General features: G+C 50.2%; 1 protein-coding gene across 8 annotated transcripts in view; it reads right to left on the bottom strand.

Annotated features, from left to right (window-relative positions):
• Window positions 1-20409, bottom strand: part of GRK5 (G protein-coupled receptor kinase 5) — a 250667-nt gene that overhangs the window by 61900 nt on the left and 168358 nt on the right. For 6 of the 8 annotated variants that reach the window (XM_016919477.4, XM_016919478.4, XM_016919479.4 and 3 more), the window contains one exon: window positions 13458-13570. The exons of the other annotated variants lie outside the window; for them this stretch is intronic. In XM_016919477.4, coding sequence (XP_016774966.1) covers window positions 13458-13570 — 113 coding nt within the window. The remainder of the gene's footprint in view (window positions 1-13457; window positions 13571-20409) is intronic. 8 annotated transcript variants of the gene reach the window in all.

The raw sequence follows: 20409 nt of genomic DNA, 5'->3' as shown, positions 1-20409 counted from the left end.
CACAAACACAGACACACAGATACCCACACACACCCACACACCCACGTACCCACACACAGACACATGGATACACACACCCACCCACACACAGATACACCGACACACACAGACACCCACACACACACACACACGTACCCACACATAGATACACGGATACTCTCACACACCCACACACACACGTGCCCACACACACAGATACACCCACACAGACACCCACACACCCACACCCACACGTACCCACACACAGATACACACCCCCATACACAGACACCCACACCCACACACACACACACAAACCCACAGACACACATACCCACAGATACCCACCCACACACACACCCCCTCCACAGACCCAGACACACACACAGATACCCACACACACCCACACACAGACACCCACACACAACCACACACCCACAGATACTCATCCACACAAACACACCCGCACCCCCCCAGACCCAGACACACACAGATACCCGCACGCACCCACACACAGACACCCGCACACAAACATCACACACCCACAGATACCCATCCACACAATCACACCCGCACCCCTACACACACACATACAGACACGCACCCCATATGGAGTGCTGATTCCAGGCTCACCCTACATGGCAGGGTATGATTATTATTATATCTACATGGTAGGTATTATTAGTCCTGATTTGCAGATGAGGAAACTAAGGGTCTAAGAGGTTCCAACACAGCACAGCTAGCAAGCGACCGGGGCAGCAGTGGCGTCTCCAAAGGGGCTGAGCACTCTAGAGCCAGCTGCCTGCTGTTTTCCAGAATGAGAAGCACCCAGGGTCCTGCTGCCCCTGGACAGCCTGCAGTGGGTCCAGCACCATGGGAATGTAGCTAGACTGCTCTGCAGGACCCAGGCCCTGGGCAAATGGCCGGCCATCATTTGGGGTAACTCTATACCATCCAGAACACTAGATTTGCACTGTACGAAAATACATCTGTGAAGGTGGCTCTATTTAACCAAATGGAGGCCTGGGGCTCACTAATCAGCCTCAATAACCAGCTAAAAATACTCTTGCTGTGGGTACTAAAACCCACGTTAAAAAAATAACATCCCTTTCAGGTCACCTGCCTCCCGGCAGAGGCCCTGCCGGTGGATGGGCACGCAGGTCCACAGGGCGGCAGCGGGAGCACGCGGGGACAGGCCTCCCCCGCCGGGATCAAAAGGCCTTTCTCTGAAGAGTCCGTGCCAGGCCACCACTTGAAGAGCATTTGTGTTGGGAGGCGGAAAACGGATGGAAGGCCTCCAGCTGGGCTTTTCGCACTGATTAAGACACCTAGTGACAGGCCATGTCTCCACAGTGACCCCCTGAGGGGAGCCCTGAGAGGCCACCTACAGAGGAAAGGTACCATGGTGGCTCCCCTGGATGGGCCGAGCTCAAGGCAGATCACACTCCACATGGCTGGGGCCACCCTGGAAACCACTGCTCTGAGGACACCCTTGCCCAGGTGGTGGGAGAAAGCTTAAACCAGCCTAACCAGCAAACGTAAGCAGCAAGTAAGAGTTTGTGCCAACAACCCAGAATTTTACAATTAGATGTAGCTCGGGAAATAGCAGCCAGACAATGATTTCAATGAAAAGAAAGGTAAACTGTATGCAAAGAGTGCCCTCGTGACCTCCATCTGCAAGAGAGTCCCTTCCAACCAGAGAGAGAGAGATGGGCCTTGTCCCCTCCCCGAAACACAGGCACCTCTGCTGTTCTGATCATTTAAAGCTCTCTTAGCCAGGGGCGGTGGTTCACACCTGTAATCCCAGCACTTTGGGAGGCCGAGGCGGGCGGATCACCTGACGTCAGGAGTTCGAGACCAGCCTGCCCAACATAGTGAAACCCCGTCTCTACTAAAAATACAAAAAATTAGCCAAGCATGGTGGCAGGTGCCTGTAATCCCAGCTACTTGGGAGGCTGAGGCAGGAGAATCGATTGAACTCGGGAGGCGGAGGTTGCAGTAAGCTGAGATTGTGCCATTGCACTCCAGCCCGGAGCTCTCCCTGCCCAGAGCTCAGGTCTAACAGCCACGGTGCCAGGGAGCACCCATGACAATCCATAATCCAGATACGTGCCAGGTGCCAACAGGGAAGACACCACTGAATGAGCCTTCTCCCTGCATTGTGATTTATGCCAAACACAGGGGTGGCCTTTGTGGGGAGATGCTGCTCTAACACAAAATGCAGACTATTACATTGAGCTTAAGGAACAAAGAATTATTTCTACATCTGTGCCTTCCAAAGAGTGGAAACATCTATGTGCATCTTAGTTTATAGCCCTAATACTTCATTCTCTTGGCCTGCCCTAATTGCATCATCAATCTCAGAATCTGCCAGGAAAAATATGTCCTGGCTATGAAGACACATTTCCTTCAGATGCTTTTAAGAACCTGCCACGTTTTCAAAGAAGCCGGCCCTAGGTTTAGAAAGGGCAGTCTGGGCTGAATTCCTCCTGGCCTTAGACTAACCTTAGATGTCACCTCCTTCTCCCAGGAGACCTTCTTCTGCCCTAACAGGAAGATGAAGTCAGAGATGCCGTGAGGTCTTGCCACCTCCAGCTTCTGTAATTATTGATGTGGTCAGCTTTTCCAGAGTCCTTGAGGCAGGGACAAGTGACACGCCTGGTCAGCACAATGCTCACCATGCACCCCGCTGGAGAAACACCTGGATCCACCCCCACGGCCCCAGCTTCTCGTGTGTGCTGACCACGTGGGCCGCCCCTCCAGAGCCCCTCCAGCCCTCTCCCACCCTGCTGTGGGGGTGGAGTGGTGGGGTGGTTTTCTGCTGGCTCCGTCCCCGCCTGGGCACCGCAGGCTCCTGGACCCTCTTCTCCAGACCCGACTCCTGTGGGCAGTCTTCTCCCACGATCCCACGTCAGTCCCTTCCCTTGGCCCTGCAGGTTGCAGGGTGGTGGAGGCTCAGGGGTGTTGCATCAGCAGCTACTGATTTCCCTCCCACGCTTTGTAAATAGGCCCTCATTAAATTCCTCCATTCACACATCGGGCCGGCCATCTGTTTTCTGCCAGGACCTGGCTGATGCCCTGCACGGTGCTTCAGATGGGTGGGCACTGGCCTTGCTTCCTTTCTGCTCCCCAGTGAGAATGGCGAGCAGTGCATGAAGGGGGTGTCCCCCAGGGGCCCCAGGGTCAGACAGACCTGGTCAACCCCAGAGCTTGTGCCCGCCTGGGCAAAGTGTTCTCTAGTCTCTGGCTCCGGCTCCCATCTGAGCGGCCCTCTCAGGCCTCAGTCAAGAGGGATTCACTGGCCCAACTTAGGGCAATAGATGGGATGGAACCTGAGAAGGGAGGGAAGAACGGACTCCTGTCCACATTGGGTGGAGAATGAAAGTGGTAGGAGCGACTCCAGATTTCCTGAGGTACCACAGCCACCAGCTTGTGAATCGTGGCCTGGCCAGAGCCAAACACTGAAGAGAAGGCAGGAGGGAAGGGGGCTGCATCTCTCCATGTGGTGGAGGGGACAGGCTCGCCTCTCTCAGGGGGAGGGGACAGGCTCGCCCATCTCAGGGGAAGTGATAAGCACCCCGGTGGCAGAGGGTGACATGGTTTGGCTGTGTCCCCACCCAAATCTCATCATGAATTGTATCTCTCACAATTCTCATGTGTTGTGGGAAGGACCCGGTGGTGGGAGGTAATTGAATCATGAGGGTGGGTCTTTCTGGTACTGTTCTCGGGATAGTGAATAAGTCTCACGAGATCTGATATTTTGTTTGTTTTTTGAGATTTTGAGATGGAGTCTCACTCTGTTGCCCAGGCTGGAATGCAGTGGTGCAATCTCGGCTCACTGCAACTTCTGCCTCCTGGGTTCAAGTGATTCTCCTGTCTCAGCCTCCCAAGTAGCTGGGACTACAGGCGCACACCACCATGCCCAGCTAATTTTTGTATTTTTAGTAGAGATGGGGTTTCACCATATTGGCCAGGCTGGTCCCGAACTCCTAACCTCAAATGATCTGCCCATCTTGGCCTCCCAAAGTGCTGGGATTACAGGATTACAGGCTGAGCCACTGCACCTGGCCCGATCTGATGGTTTTATAAAGGGCAGTTCTGCTGCACACGCTCTCTTCTCTTGTCTCCCACCATGTGAGACGTGCCTTTCACCTTCCATCATGACTGTGAGGCATCCCCAGCCACATGGAACTGTGAGTCCGTTAAACCTCTTTCTTTTGTAAACTGCCCAGTCTTGGGTATGTCTTTATAAGCGGCCTGAAAACGGACTAATACAGAGGGGCTGTGCCATCCTGCTTCCTGTCTGCCCTGTCACTTTTCTCCTAAGAGCTCCACCCATCCTCACCCCCACCAGCTGCTTTTCCTCCTTCCCTCTCAGAATTGTTTCTCTGTCTCTGCATCCAACCAAGGATCTAAAGGCTACCAGGAAAGGTCTTTAACTTTCCCCATTACTCTTTTTGTTCTAAGTGAAAACAATCCCAGCCTAACCTAGTTCAACAAAACTGTAAGCTCCTGGCTCCTGGAATCTGAGGATGAGCTGAACAACCAAATTGTGGGGAAATCAGAAAAGCAGCTGGGCCAAGTGCCCAGAGACCAGGGACACAAGCACTTCTGTAGCCCCCATCATCTGTGTGTTGGGGGTGTGTGTGTGTGTGTGTGTGTGTTGCTCATGATCTCTGGGTGCTGACTGGCTTGTTCCAGTGTAGGAAACATGGCAGTCCACAGTTCCCAGGGTTTTTATGTTAAGCTTTCTCTAGCAGGGAAGAACTTCCCCTTGAGGCCATCAATTCCAGGGAAAGGACTCGTTGGCCTGCCTTGGCTCACAGACCCCCTCCTGCTCCAGTCAACTGCAGCTTGGGGGTGACATCATTAAGAACATGGCAGCTTCTAGGACAGCCATGTTATTTGGGAATGCGGGTGGGGCACCCAGGAGACTGGATGATCCCACAGATGTGCACTATATAAACCCATTTTAGAAGTGGCACTTTTTCAAGACAGCCCTGCTCCCGGGGTCTGGCTTCCTAGATGTTCTGACTGTCTCTATGTGCACCTGAAAAACTATAAGCACCCTCCACTCTTCCCATTTTGGGGGATCACACCAGTGAGAGAAAGACAAAGACAAATACTGGATTCTCATAAACAAGAGAAGCAGAATACTTAGCCCCCAGTGAGGCAGAGTGGATCATTTCACAATAAAATTTCAAATGGTCAGGCACATCTAAAGCCAGGTGATAGCCCACTAATTTTATGTCATCACCTAGAGTCTAGGCTACTTAGCAGATAGGAATGCCTCTTAGCATTTCCTATATGAGATTTCATTTGTTGTAACCTCATATTTGTAGTCGCCTGCCTCCAAGGTGGCCTTCAATAATCCTTGCCTCATTATTCATGCTCTAGGAAAGTCTCTTTCCATATGAAACAGGGCTAACCAGTGCCACCAGTATGATATTAGGGAAATGGTGTGGATGCTCTAAGGCTAGGTCATAGAGGGCACTGCAGCTCCTACCATGCTCTCTTGGATTGCTTGCTCTGGAGAAAGCCAGCCATGTTGTGAGGACACTCAAGCAATCCCATGGAGAGGCTCCCTCCTGCCAACAGCCAGCACCAACCTGCCAGGCATGTGAATAACTGTGGATGCAGATCCTCCAGCTATGGTCAAGCCTTCAGATGACTGCAGCCCAGCCAACTTCTTAATATCTCACCTCATGAGAGACCTTGAGCCAACAGCACATCGCGAAGCCATGCCCAAATTCCTGACCCACAAAACCATCACCTAATAAAGGTTGACTGTTGTTTCAAGCCACTATATTTTGAGGTGAACTAATACTGTGTGGGCCTCAGTGGCTCATGCCTGTAATCCCAGCACTTTGGGAAGCCAAGACAGGCAGATCACTTGAGGTCAGGAGCTCAAGACCAGCCTGGCCAACCTGGTGAAACACTATCTCTACCAAAAATACAAAAATTAGCTGGGCATAGTGGCGCACGCCTGTAATCCCAGCTACTAGGGTGGCTGAGGCACGAGAATCACTTGAACCCAGGAGGTGGAGGTTACAGTGAGCTGAGGTCACACCACTGTACTGCAGCCTGGGCAAAAGAGTGAGACTCTGTCTCAAAAAAGAACAACAACAAAAAACCCAAAGCTAATACTGAACAATTATTTTAACTTGTAGCTGGTGTTGCTTAATTCACTTCAAAATTTTCCTTGGCCAGGTACAGTGCCTCATGCCTGTAATCCAGCATGATTCCACTTTGGGAAGCCAAGGTGGAAGGATCACTTGAGGCCAGAAGTTCAAGACCAGCCTGGGCAATACAGAGAGACCCCATCTCTAAAAAAAAAAAAATTTAATTAGCCAGGCATGGTGGCCTGCGCCTGTAGTCCCAGCTATTCAGGAGGCTGAGGTGGGAGGATTCGCTTTGGGCCTAAGAGTTTGAGGCTATGGTAAGCTATAATCATACCACCGCACTCCAGCCTGGGCAATAGAGTGAGACTCCACCTCTTAGAAAAAAAAAAATCTTCTTTATTTTTTTAATCTTTCATTTAACCAGAAAACAAGCTGCACAAGGGCAGGAACTTAGTTCTCCTGTTCATTGTGTTCTCCCAACTGCTAGAACAGAGCCTGGCACACAGGAGCCACCCCATAAATATGCCCTGGGTGAATCTGGTTCCATATCTGCCAAACATCCCTCAATCCCAAAGAGAAGAGACCTGAACCCATTAAGTCTCACCCAAGTGTGGAGATAAGATGGTTTCAAATGAGCCAGCATGTGGTCAAGGCTCCCAGGGAACAGGTTAGAGAGAAGTCCATCAGTCTCCAAGATGCCACAGACTCTTTGCCCTGTGGGGGCTGACACTAGCCTAGACCCTCTTCAATCCCCTGACCAGCTGGGCAAACTCTTTGCCCTTTAGAGACCAGACCTAGTCATGGCTTAGGTCACTGACTCCATTTCTTGCTGAGAGGACAGGTGGCAGTGGCAGGAGAAAAGTCTTTCTCAGGTTCCTGGAAGACCCTTGATAACCAACACCAAAGGCCAAACTCCCCCTGCAGTCTAGTAAATGACGCGCAAACAGTTCTGCTGCCCAGAAAATCACCTGGGCCGTCTTTAAAAAACAGTTGCAGCCTTCCACTTGACTTGAGAAATGTGGACATTAAGACTGCACAGAAGGCCGGGCACGGTGGCTCACGTCTGTAATCCCAGCACTTTGAGAGGCTGAGGCAGGCGGATCACTTGAGGTCAGGAATTCAGGACCAGACCAGCCAACATGGCGAAACCCCATCTCTATTAAAAATACAAAATTAGCTGGGTGTGGTGGTGTGCACCTGTAATCCCTGCTACTCAGGAGGCTGAGGCAGGAGGATCACTTGAACCCAAGAGGCGGAGGCTGTAGTGAGCTGAGATCGCACCACTGCACTCCAGCCTGGGCAACACAGTGAGACTCTGTCTCAAATTAAAAAAAAAAAAATACTGTGCAGGAGAGGAGCCTTTCCCAGGGACTACATCAGAGTCCAACGAGGACAGGTTATTTTTAAAAGCTCCACTTGGTAGAAATTCAACAGAGAGATGGGAATGGCGTGGATGGCGCTGGCCGAGTCAGGCAGCACCCGGGGCGCTACTGCAACACCAAGGACCCCGCCACCTCCTCCCGCCTCTGGGTTCCAGTCAGGATGGAAGAAAAAACGGATTTTAGACGAGAAGTTACGCCAGCCCTGGAAAACTCAATAAAGTCTCCGTGCGTAAAAGAGGTGTTCCAGAGGCTGGTCATTTGACGTCAAGATGGGCGATGAAAAAGTCTCGCTAATTCCCAGGGATGCAGATGAAAACGCAGAAGGGAGCGAGTCAGCCCCTCGTGAGTGGCAGCTTCATTAGGGTAGATGTGAAGAGCATTTGACGTGCTGACACAGGAGCCAGACTCACATTTCCTTTCCAAAAAACAGCTCTTGGTACAGGCCCAGAGAGAGGGAACGATGGCACGACCAGAATGAAAATGGGCATCCATTGGATTTTTTTTCCCCCTTTTCAAACTGACTGTAAGTGTCTAACAAAACACGTGGCTGGAAAATTCCACCGACTCCTAGGCTTAGCCTCACTCTGCTCTGCCTCATCAACTCTCTAGATGGCTCCCAAAGCTGCTGCTGCCTCCTCTTTTCCAAATGGGGAGCAGCCCTTGGTCCGGGGCATCTTTTGTCCTCACGCTTCTCCATCCACGTGGATTTGTTTCCTTGGTGAGCTCCTCCAGCCCAGGGCTCTCTAAACACCAGCTATATATATGTTGACAACTCCAAGGCTGGGCATGGAGGCTCATGCCTGTAATCCCACCACTTTGGGAGGCCAAAGCAGGCAGATCACTTGAGCCCAGGAGTTTGAGACCAGCCATGGCAACATGGCAAAACTCTGTCTCTACAAAGAATACAAAAATTAGCTGGGCGTGGTGGCATGTACCTGTAGTCCCAGCTACTTGGGAGGCTGAGGCAGGAGGATCACCTGAGCTCGGGAGGCAGAGGTTGCAGTGAGCTGAGATCACACCACTGCACTCTAGCCTGGGTGACCGAGTAAGACTCTCAAAAATAAAAATTAAAAAAAAAAAAGTTGACAACTCCCAATTTTCCATTTCCAGCCCAGATCTTTCTCATGAAGCCTGACTTGAATACCCATCTCCCCTGGAGCTTCACCACTGAAGGATCTGGTAGACATCCCAAGGCGTGTGTGCCTAAAACGGAGCTCTTGATTTTCCCCACAAGGTGACCCTCCCATAGCCTTATCCTTACTCCATCTTTCCATTTGTTCAGGTCAAAACTTTGAAGTCTTCCTTAACTCTTCTCTCATCCCCAATCCATCAGAGAATACACCTTCCACACAAGTCTCAAATCCAACCACTTCTCACCACTGCCAGGGGCTACTAAGCTGGCTTGAGCCACCAGCTGCTCTCAACTGGACTGCTGCAACAGCCTCCTAGCAGATCTCCCTGCTCCCACCTCAGCCCCTCAAAGCCTGCTCCCAACATGGAAGCCAGAGGGATTCTTGAAAAACCTAAGTCACAGATGGGCATGGTGGTGCACACCTGTATTTGCAGCTACTTGGGAGGCCAAGGCAGGAGGATCACTTGAGTCCAGGAGGTTGAGGCTGCAATGAGCTATGAACCCACCCCTGCACTCCAGCCTGGATGACAGAGTGAGACCCTGTCTCATAAATAAAATAAAATAAAATAAAACCCCAAGTCAGACCATGCCACTGCTCTGCTAAAAACCCTCCAGTGGCTCCCCCATTTCACCCAAAGTCAAAGTTCTCTGATGGCACAAAGTTTTACATGATCAGCTCCTCTCCTACCCCCTCTGCCCCTCCTCCCTCCCCTCCAACTGCGGACACTCGTGCCTTCAGGCCTTTGTGCTGGCTGTTCCCTGCCTGTAACACCCTTTCACCACATATTCACTTGGCTAACTCCTCCAACGACTTCCTGGTCCTCAGTCAAATGTCGCCTTTTCAAAGACTCCAATGCTGACCATCCTACTTCATGATACAACCAGCCTCCCCATATCCAAACTCCCAACCTCCTTTAACCTGCTCCAGTTCTTTTTCCATCCCAGTTCTCACCTTCAAACATTCCATGTCATTGGCTTATGATGCTCATGGTCTCAGAGGCAGCATGATGCAGAGGAAGGAGCCTGGACTGGGAGCCAGGAGACCTGAGTTCTGGGCCTACCTCTGCCCCTCACATGCTCTTTGACTCTAGGCAAGCCACCAACCTCCACTGGGCCCAATCTGAGCATCACTCAGCTGTTAGGTGTGGCACTGTGGGCTGAGGATTCACAGACCATGGGCCACGTCTGTGCCACCAAGAGGCTCTGGCTAGTGGAGGAACAGGCACACAGACCCCTCAATGGCTAGGTTCACTGAGCCTCAGTGCTATTCCAGACATGGTTCTGAGCAGTAGGAACTCATGTAGTCTCCAGCTAACACCTCTCCCATCATCAGATACAGCTATATCCCCACTTACAGATGAAGACACGAAGTACACGAGGGGTTAAACACCTGCCCATGGTCTCACCAACAGATGGTGGCAGAGCCATTTTGTCTTGGCATCCTATCTCTGGAGGCTGCACTCTGCATCATGCACCTCTGCCAGCACGGGGCAGCAGTGTGGCTCAGGTGCATGTGAGAAGCAAGCACCCACAGCAGAGGGGCACAGCAGGAGAGAGAGGAAGAGGGAGATCGGGAGGGCCTCTGAGAATAGGGGACAGAAGGACAAGTAGGCATTTGCCAGGCAAATGGGACTGTGGGGAGGATTTCAGGCAGGGAGGCCTGAGGGAGCTAGGGCCAAGAGGCTTGAACTCTCCTGGCAAGTCAGAAACGCCAGAAGTGGGTGGTTGGGCCAGAACACAGAGCTGAAGAAAGACTCCGGGAAGGCCAACGGTGAAAAGGTGGGCAGGAGCTGATGCTGGAAGATCCGGTAAGTCAGCCTCAGAACCTGGACTTTATCCTAGATGTCATTACTTCCCAACCCTGGATACACATTAAACCCCTGGGGGCTTTGAAAAATGCCAATAGGTGCTAGAATCGATGGCCTAGTGGTAATAACCCTTGTGCCAAACTGTGGCCTACAACTGCTATGTCCCAGTAAAAGGAATCACAGCTCCTCTGAAAAACAATGGATCTAGTACAAGATGAGCCCAGAACCCTGCGTCATATCAGACAGCAAGGAGACTACTGATAACTGCTGGAGCCCAGCCAGGGACTCAGAAGCCAACCTGGAGAGGCCCCCACTAGCCACTGATGAGACGATGAGCATCAGTCAGGATAATGACTACAGTGCAACAATACACACACAACGCGTTTAAAACCACAAGTTAAAAATAGTTACTGCTACTGGAGGATGGTAGTGAACCAGTTTGGTATTTTAGAAACATTAATGCGAGAAAAGAATCAACCATTTCCTCTATGAACTTTACCACTGGGTCACCACATGGTCATCAAAAGGAAGTGCCTCTGTTGGCAAATGAAGAAGGAATGGCAGAATTAGAATGTTGCCATGTTGCAAGCCCTTGTTAATTAACAGATTCAGGTACAGACTAGCAATAGCTGCTACCATTTCAAAAAGAAAGACAACCAGATGGTATATGTCCCCTGATGGAAGAACATGAAACCACTGAGGAAGTCGAATCCCACTCCACCCTGCAAAAACGGAAACCGAATTTGGTCAAGTTTCTAGATCCAACTAGCAATGTATAAGAAATATAAAGGAGCCAGGCCAGGCGCGGTGGCTCACGCCTGTGGTCCCAGCACTTTGGGAGGCCGAGGTGGGTGGATCACGAGGTCAGGAGATCGAGACCATCCTGGCTAACATGGTGAAACCCCATCTCTACTAAAAATACAAAAAATTAGCCGGGTGTAGTGGCGGGCGCCTGTAGGCCCAGCTACTCGGGAGGCTGAGGCAGGAGAATGGTGTGAACCTGGGAGGCGGAGCTTGCAGTCTGCTGAGATTGCACCACTGTACTCCAGCCTGGGCAACAGAGCGAGACTCTATCTCAAAAACAAAAAAAAAAAGAAAGTAATATAGAGGAGCCTGTTAAATGACATTTAGGGATAAGAATACAAAATTCAGACTGTGGGAAGCTCTTCTGTAGGAACAACAAATGTATTACAAAGGGGGATGGATGGTTATGGGGGAGCCTAGAGTCAAGAAAACATCAACAGATCACAACGTGTGGACCTTAGCCAGACCAGTTCAAACAAATACACATAAAATGTACGAGAACACTGGAAATCTGAATACTAACATTTGATGATAGGAAAGAATTTTTTAAGCTGTGATAGTACTATTTTTTAAAGAGCTCTTATTCAGAGATACATAATGAAAAGTTCACAGATGAGAAAATATGTGAAAATTGCTACAAAGTGTTACAGAGTAAAGGATGGAGGAATGGATGAAAGAAGATTGGCCATGAGTTCATAATTGTGGGTTCATAAAGGTGGGGTGAAGGGTGCCTGGGGGTTCATTACACTATTCTGTTGACTTTTACTTTTTATAGCTTGAAATTTTCCATAATAAAAAGTTATAAAAATACTAGGCCCCACCTCCAGAGATTCAAATTAATTGGTCTGGGCTTCAGCTCAGGCTCTGGTGTGTTTTTAAGGCTCCCCAGGTGTTTCTAATGCCCAGCTAAGATTGAAAACTACTGTAATCACTCACACAAGAGGCGCCAAGAGCCTGCCCGAAGCCCAAGGCAGAGCCTGCAGAGGGGAGGGAGCTGGCCTGGGCAGGGTCAAGGAGCCAAGCACATGAGCCTGATCAGGTTGGGGAAGGACGAGGAGGGGAAGGCATCAAAGAGTGCAAAGATTTCAGGCTTGGGTGACTGTAGGGTGCTGGTCACTGGAACAGGTAATGTCTCAGGGCTGGTAGCTTTGGGGTCCTGGGAGAAAGTCCTGAGTGCATTTGGGACTTACTGACTTTAAGGGGGCCTTATTGACTTCAGGGAGATGTCCAGTGGCCAATTTGGTTTGTGGGTCTAGAGATGCACATCGAGATCTTGAAGCAGATACAGAGACTCGAAACCCTAAAGGGTTGTCCCCCAAACTGAGATAGAGGTCGGGATGGCTGCAGCCAATGGTGGCATGAGGGCCCTTCAGGAAACAGCAGCCTCTCGGCCCCTGCACCTGGGGGGGAGGGGAGGGGCCTGGATGACTTCACACCCTTCATGACCGCTCTCCACTCCTCTTCCTTCCCTCTTGTCCTCCTTCCTCGGATAGAAACCCAAGGGCAGTTGGCTGAACCGAGGTGCCCAGGCTCCCCAGGCAGGTGCAGAGGAACTCCTGACTATTCCCACAACCTGTCTTAAAAGCCCATGCAATCAATCAGCATTTGTTAAACAAACGAATAACAAGCACATCTGAAGGAAGACTCCATGGTGTGAGGCATGTCACCCATGCCAGAGCCCAGTGGAGCCATTGGTGTCAGACCGGCTTGACAGCCATGTGCTTCATTTGACATGTATTGAGTGCCCATAGATTCTGGGCACTGTGTGAGGCAGGTATGAACAGGAAGCCCAGGGTCCTGCCCTCAGGGAGCTTGCATTCTAATGGGGAAGCAGACAATAAACAATTGTACAAACAGACAAAAGCTTTGGAATTCTATAAAATGGGTTCTCAGCTGGAGGAAGGGGCCTCGAGATCCAAGAGCTAGGCCTAACTTCCCCAGGCACTGCCTCCCATAATAACCCAGGCTTCCAGAATCAAAGAGCTGATAGGGCTCCACTTTATAGCAACAGCAACTAAGGTCCAGAGGGGAGGGGGCCCACCCAAGGTCACCCATGAGTTTAGATCCTCAGACAATTTTGCATTCCTAATCAAAGTCTGTAGTGGGAGTTTTGTAAGCAGTGAGTTTATTCCTCACTCTTCTAACCCATGAGATCTATCTTTTCCTTTGAGCCAAAACAATCACTGATCACAGAGGACCACAGGACCATCCCTCAGGAGCAGGAACTTACCACGGAGTCCAGGAACTGAATGTAACACTCCAGCCCAGGCCTGGTTTCACAAAACTGCCGGAAAAGCAGCCTCCCGATTGGCTGCTTGTCACATAAACTGCAGTAATCTCTGTCTGGAGACAAGAAAAGAAGAATGTGATGAGACCCAGGAGAAGGCCAGGCAGGGCCTTCCTGTCATTCCCACACCTGGGCTCAGAGCCCTAGATGGATGGTGGAAGGTGACTGGCAAACTCTCAGAACACCTTCTTCATTTCATGGTCTTCGCAGACTCAGAGAGACGTCAGTGTAGAAGAAGGCACCAGTGATGACCCAGCCTCTACTCCCCACCCCACACCCCCAGTCCAATGCTCTGATTCTGTATGGACATGCCAGCAGTTCTGGGGACTGTGATTCCATCTCCTTGGTGGCCATTAAGCACATCACATTCTCTGATTACAGTGACTGGATAAGGGTGGCAGGCCTGTAATGTAAGCCAGTCGAATCAGAGTGGACTGCAGACTCCCTGGGAACACTGGAGCAGAGGTGCTCTCTTCCTCTGGAGGTCATGGTGAGTGGGTGTGAAGCCAGGTGCTGCAGCAGTGTTCTTGACACTGCAAGAAAAGCCGCGATGAGGATGAGCCTGACACATCAAGGAGGTGAGAGCTGGGAAATTAGAAGAAGTAGAGTTGGTGCCCTGGTGATGTCATGAATCTCTGGATCAAACCATGCCTGTAGCTCAAACCATATCTGAAAAGCTGATTTATGAGACAACACCTTCTCCTTGTTTAGGGCAGTTTGAACATTTTTAGAAATTACTTCTAATTCAAAGCATCCTAATGGATACAGTTTTTAAAAATCATTTTTGCCCAACTGGAGAAAAGCCCAGTCTTAGGATGCTTCAAATTATGAAAACCCTGCCTTTTCCAGTTAGGCACTAAAGGCACAGAGACAGGAAGTCACCCGCGCTTACCCACTCAATAGCCAAGAGGGTTCTGAAGAGGAAATACTGCAAGACTCCCACCAAGAGGCCCAGAGACCATGGTGTTAGCCAACAATTTGCTGTGTTACTTCAAGCAATTCACTTGCCCTCTCTGGGCCTCTGTGTTCTCCTCTGAAAACCAGAAGGGCATGCTGGAGTTGGGATGGGGGCCCTTTCCCTTTTGGTTCTTCCTGCAGTGATGCTAAAGCCTCTCCAAGAAGTTCTCTCTGGCCAGGAAGATACTCGAAGGAACCACTGAAACATGCTGCCTCAGGCTCTCTGGAGCACGGAACACTAGGCCATCGATGTTGCAGCTGCACGGGACACAGTCGGATGAGTTCGTGGGAAACAGGGAAGAGGGCGATAGAGCCTGGGAAGGAGAGCAACTTGCAGGGAAGGGATGACTATAGTCTACCTGGTGTAGAGGAGCTAAGATACCATCCCCCCTAGAAAGGATTTCTCTTGAGATACGCCAGGCAACAAGGGGATATGAACACAACCACTGCGCTGGCACACTTTGATTCTTAGTCTCAAAATGCTTATCCACAGGATGTAAAGCTATGGCTTGCCGGGAGGGAGGATCTCGTGGTAGCTGTGAGTGTCAGTGTGGGCTCCGGAGCTAAACTGCCTTGGTTTAAATCCCAGCCCATCGCTCACTGCCTGTGTAACCTGGGGCAACAGGCTTGACACTGCCCCTCAGTTGTCTAGTCTGTAAACTGCGGACGGTAAGCAGACCTAACTCCTAGGACCGTCCCGAAGAATGAATAAGACAATACATAGAAACCACTCAGACCAGATGCTGGCACATTAATAAACCCCATTTCTCATCGTTATGGATGTGATAATTTGGTCTGTTCCATCTCCCTTTCCTTTAGGGAACCTCCTTTCTCCCAGTCTGCACCAATTCAACCCAAGCCTCCGAATCTAAAAGGGGAGCTGACGCCTCCCATGCTACGGAGACAGGCACGTGACTCAGTCATAGCCAATCAAAAGGCCTCTGTCTCCTGGCCACAGTGCTACGGTCACGGATGGACACGTCACTTAGTCACAGCCAATCAGAGGCCTCTCTCTCTGGCCATAATGACAGGTTCAAGGGTGGCCATGCCTCAGTTCTAGCCAATCAGGTCAGGGCCTGTGATCCGTGCGGGCCCCGGAGTCCTCCCAGGGCTTTTGCCAGAACTTCCAGGAAAGACACTGTCTGTTCCCTGGGATGCCAGCAGGGTTCTTGGGGATGACTGGTCAGCCGAGGGCTGCTGAGACTGCCTTCCCCCCACGCAGCGAGAGCCCACGGAGGCGCAGCCCGCACACAGGCGGAGATGAGCGGAGAGAGGAGCCCTGAAGGCAGCCCGCCCTCCCGGGCATTTATTCACCACACGGGGACACGGCCTCAGCACTCCGCTGTCTGCCTCCTGGAACGGAAAGAGCCGCGGCCAGGCCCCCTTCTTTCATGGGTAACCTACCTGAGGGCAAGGTTTTTTTTTGGAGGAATTCGCCCGGTCTAAGTAGCGTATGTTGAAGAAGGCACTCTAAAACGTTTCATTCTCTCCCGAGTGAGTATTTGGATCAGCATGGATGAGCAACCTGCCAAGTCCCCTCTTGGCCCACTCTCAAATGGTTTTGTGGCTGCAACTAGCCCTGGACTGCAGCCTAAACTCTGCCCTTCAGCCGTGGGCGCAGTCTCCACCGCTCCCAGCACAGATGGTTCACAAATAGCCACTCCAACAAGCATTTAGCCTCAATGTGTGCCAGGTTCTGACGGGGAGGGGTACCTAGGGATGTGGTCCCAGCCCGCAGGGAGCTTGGACTCAGATTGGAGAGGTCAGCAGGAGTGTGTGTGGGTGAACAGACAAGATCTCAAATGACAGTAATAAAATGTCAAGCTAGATGAGTGTGATCATCAGCCACAGTAGGGAACCTGGTCTCAGCGGCCTGTGACAGGTCTGCAGCCTGCACCTGTTAGCACAATGCCCTGCAGATACAGCCTGCATTCCCGTTGCCTCCCACTCAACACAATCCCCCAAGGGGAGGAAAACAAATCTTTGCATCCTTTCCCAATCAGTTTTTCCCAGCACAAACACAGAACCAAAGTAAATTACCTTGTGTCAAATTCCATTTTTATTCAATTATGGGAGAGAGCACCATGCTGCTTATGTGATTTAAGCAAGGTACCCCTCTACCCCCACCTTTTCCAAAAGCAGTTTTGAGATTTCATGTGCCATATTGTGATCCCTTAAGGGTTCATTTGACAGATTTTTTTTTTCTCTCCATATGGCATTTGCTGTCAGTATGGAAACAAGGCCGTTATAAACTCCCAGCACAGTAAACACCATGCGATTCCAACACAAGCTGTCAGCACCTCAGTTCCGAGCCTCTCCCAGCTGTAGAGAGGATCCCAGGCAAAAAAACTACTCGTTGGAAGCCTAGAGAGAAATAAAAGGACCAGTAATGATCTTTTTAGATTTCTTTCTTCACCTCAAATCAAGATCAACGGGTCCGTTTTCTGAGCAAGCACACACACAAAAACAAAATCATCCCTAGTGCAACATTTACAGTTCCTATAGAAATGGATAAGGAGGCCACAGAAGGAAGAATATGAATTTGGGAATGATCAAGGTGACAGGAGGAGGCGCAAATCAAAGTTCTTGATGTATCAAGAGCAAACCCGAGGTATAGGTTGCTTCTGGAAAGTCAATGACATTGAAGTTGGAAGCATGAGAAGTTCTACGATACATGCTTGGAGTGGACCCTTTCGGATCTGTTTCAACAGAAGCTGGCAATGTTGTTGAAATCCAGCTTGGAAGGGGGCCTGCCCACAACCTTTCTCCCAAGTGTGGTCTGTTGGGGTTGGTGAGGAGAAACACCTAGGACAAGGGCAGAAGACTTTTCTGTCTGTCTCCAAATCTATCTTTAGGGGTGGGAGAACACTGGGATGCTGTACACACAGGCACACACACACTGTCCACACACATGCACGCACATACATACACGCACGCGCATGCGCACTTGCTCTTCTAGAACATGGAACTCCTGCTTTCCATGTGCCTCGTTGATCTTTTCCTCCAAGCCAGAAAGAGGCTGCTTTATGTAAGACATTTGGGAGTAGTGGCCAGGCACGGTGGCTTACGCCTGTAATCCCATCACTTTGAGAGGCCGAGGCGGGTGGATCACCTGAGGTCAGGAGTTCGAGACCAGCCTGGCTAACATAGTGAAACCCTGTCTCTACTAAAAATACAAAATAATTAGCCGGGCGTGGTGGCAGGCACCTGTAATCCCAGCTACTTGGGAGGCTGAGGCAGAAGAATGGCTTGAACCTGGGAGGTGGAGGTTGCAGTGAGCCAAGATTGTGCCATTGTACTCCAGCCTGGGCAACAAGAGGGAAACTCTCTCAAAAAAAAAAAAAAAAAAAAAGGCATTAGGGAGTAGGGTATGGGGAGCTCCTCGGCCCCTAAGTATCCACAAATCATCCAGCCATTCTAATTTTGCTATTTTGGGTCCTTCATTCACTCAACAAACTCTCTTCCAAGGTCTCCTGCTTTTTGATACTAGAAGTTTCCTTTGATGTTAAGGGTATCTTCTTGAACTCAACACGTGGGGATATGTGGGTGGGTCAGTGGGAAGGGACACATCTTATACCCACTGGCCGGTTACTGATCCAGCGACAGGTTTGGAATTAACAGCTGGCCAAGAATGGAGGACATCATCTCTGTGATGTGACATTTGGAAGAGGAAGGTGACTGGGAAAGGGGAAGGGCCTAGAAAGCCCATCATAAGCTGCAGGGCACTGAGCTGTGCCCTTGACTAAGGAGCAGAGCACCCTGGGAGGGGCTAGGCCTACTTATGCACACAGGAGGGTGCTGGGAGATACACTGGGAAGGCAAGCTGGACTCACACAGGAAAGGGCTGGACTCTCAGGCCAGGAGTCTGGAATGGATTCAGTGTCTCACTGGTAAATCAATAATTTAGAGCAAAAATGATTCACATGCAGTCCACAGAAAAGGGGACAAAAACGGGGTGGCGGCAAGTCTGAGACATTTACAGAGGAAGTCATTGGTCTGGGAGCTATTGTGGCCTGTGGGCTCAGGCCCCAGCTTTTGGGCAGGGAGGCTACCAGCTCCTGCGGCTGGGATCCTGCTTTGGTGAGCAGCTGGACTGAACTGGCTTCAAGAAAACGACATGTGTTGTTTGTTTCTTCAAGGGACTGACACTCCCCACCTCCCCGGCATGCCCACAGCTGGCCTGGGAAGGCGGGATTGCCACACCTTCCTGCAGCACACTGAATTCCAGCCTTGCGCTCAGACAGAACCATGTCTACCCAGCAGGCAGTCCCTTTAGCAAGGTACCAGACACTTGCTTAGTCCTTGTCCTTAGCAGTTTGCTCACTGGCCAGTGTGAGAGGGAGGCACATTCATGGATAACACTGGAAAGAGAAGCCACATAACAATGTCTATGTAACAAAACTGCATAAGTCAATTGGGAAGTGTCCTGGAAGGTGTCGTGGCAGAGGGGGCAAGACACCCTCTCATGATGCTAGGTCAGTTTCAGGGGTGGTGGCCATGGAGAGCACACTAGAATATGGGAATGGGCAGACAATGCAGGCAGGGGGAGAAGCTGAGTCCAGGTGAAGAAGAGGGAAAAAGGTCAAAGCCAGAGAGAATGGGGCTTGAGGCTGGGAGGAGGGGCAAGGAGAAGCTACAGTGGGGAGGTGAAACCTCCAGGTGAGATGCCAGGAGGACCTGGAGGGTGTGCTGAAGTGTGGGAGAAGGTGAATTAGGACAAGAATTCTGGGCTAGGTCTGAGACCACCATAGGATGTCACTGAGTGGATCTTCAAGACTGTCCTAAAGAAAACAGACAGAAAGTGGTAGGTCACTTAGGGATGGGAGGTGAGGCGTGAAGGGGCGAGAACCAGCAAATAGTGTTAAGTGAGTGGCCAGCAAGTGTATTAGGCCATTCTTGCATTGCTATAAATACCTGAGCCTGGTTAATTTTTTTTTTAATTGATTGATTATTTATTTATTTATTTATTTTGTGATAGAGTCTCACTCTGTCACCCAGGCTGCAGTGCAGTGTCGCAATCTCTCCTCACTGCAACCTCCATCTCCCAGGTTCAAGCGATTCTTCTTTTTTTTTTTTTTTTTTTTTATTATACTTTAAGTTTTAGGGTACATGTGCACATTGTGCAGGTTAGTTACATATGTATACATGTGCCATGCTGGTGCGCTGCACCCACTAACTCATCATCTAGCATTAGGTATATCTCCCAATGCTATCCCTCCCCCCTCCCCCCTCCCCACCACAGTCCCCAGAGTGTGATATTCCCCTTCCTGTGTCCATGTGATCTCATTGTTCAATTCCCACCTATGAGTGAGAATATGCGGTGTTTGGTTTTTTGTTCTTGCGATAGTTTACTGAGAATGATGGTTTCCAGTTTCATCCATGTCCCTACAAAGGACATGAACTCATCATTTTTTATGGCTGCATAGTATTCCATGGTGTATATGTGCCACATTTTCTTAATCCAGTCTATCATTGTTGGACATTTGGGTTGGTTCCAAGACTTTGCTATTGTGAATAATGCCGCAATAAACATACGTGTGCATGTGTCTTTATAGCAGCATGATTTATAGTCATTTGCGTATATACCCAGTAATGGGATGGCTGGGTCAAATGGTATTTCTAGCTCTAGATCCCTGAGGAATTGCCACACTGACTTCCACAATGGTTGAACTAGTTTACAGTCCCACCAACAGTGTAAAAGTGTTCCTATTTCTCCACATCCTCTCCAGCACCTGTTGTTTCCTGACTTTTTAATGATCGCCATTCTAACTGGTGTGAGATGGTATCTCATTGTGGTTTTGATTTGCATTTCTCTGATGGCCAGTGATGATGAGCATTTTTTCATGTGTTTTTTGGCTGCATAAACGTCTTCTTTTGAGAAGTGTCTGTTCATGTCCTTCACCCACTTTTTGATGGGGTTGTTTGTTTTTTTCTTGTA

The sequence above is a fragment of the Pan troglodytes genome, chromosome 8 (genome assembly GCF_028858775.2).
Source record: "Pan troglodytes isolate AG18354 chromosome 8, NHGRI_mPanTro3-v2.0_pri, whole genome shotgun sequence".
Lineage (NCBI taxonomy): Eukaryota > Metazoa > Chordata > Mammalia > Primates > Hominidae > Pan > Pan troglodytes.
This window is presented reverse-complemented; position numbering and strand designations above follow the sequence as displayed.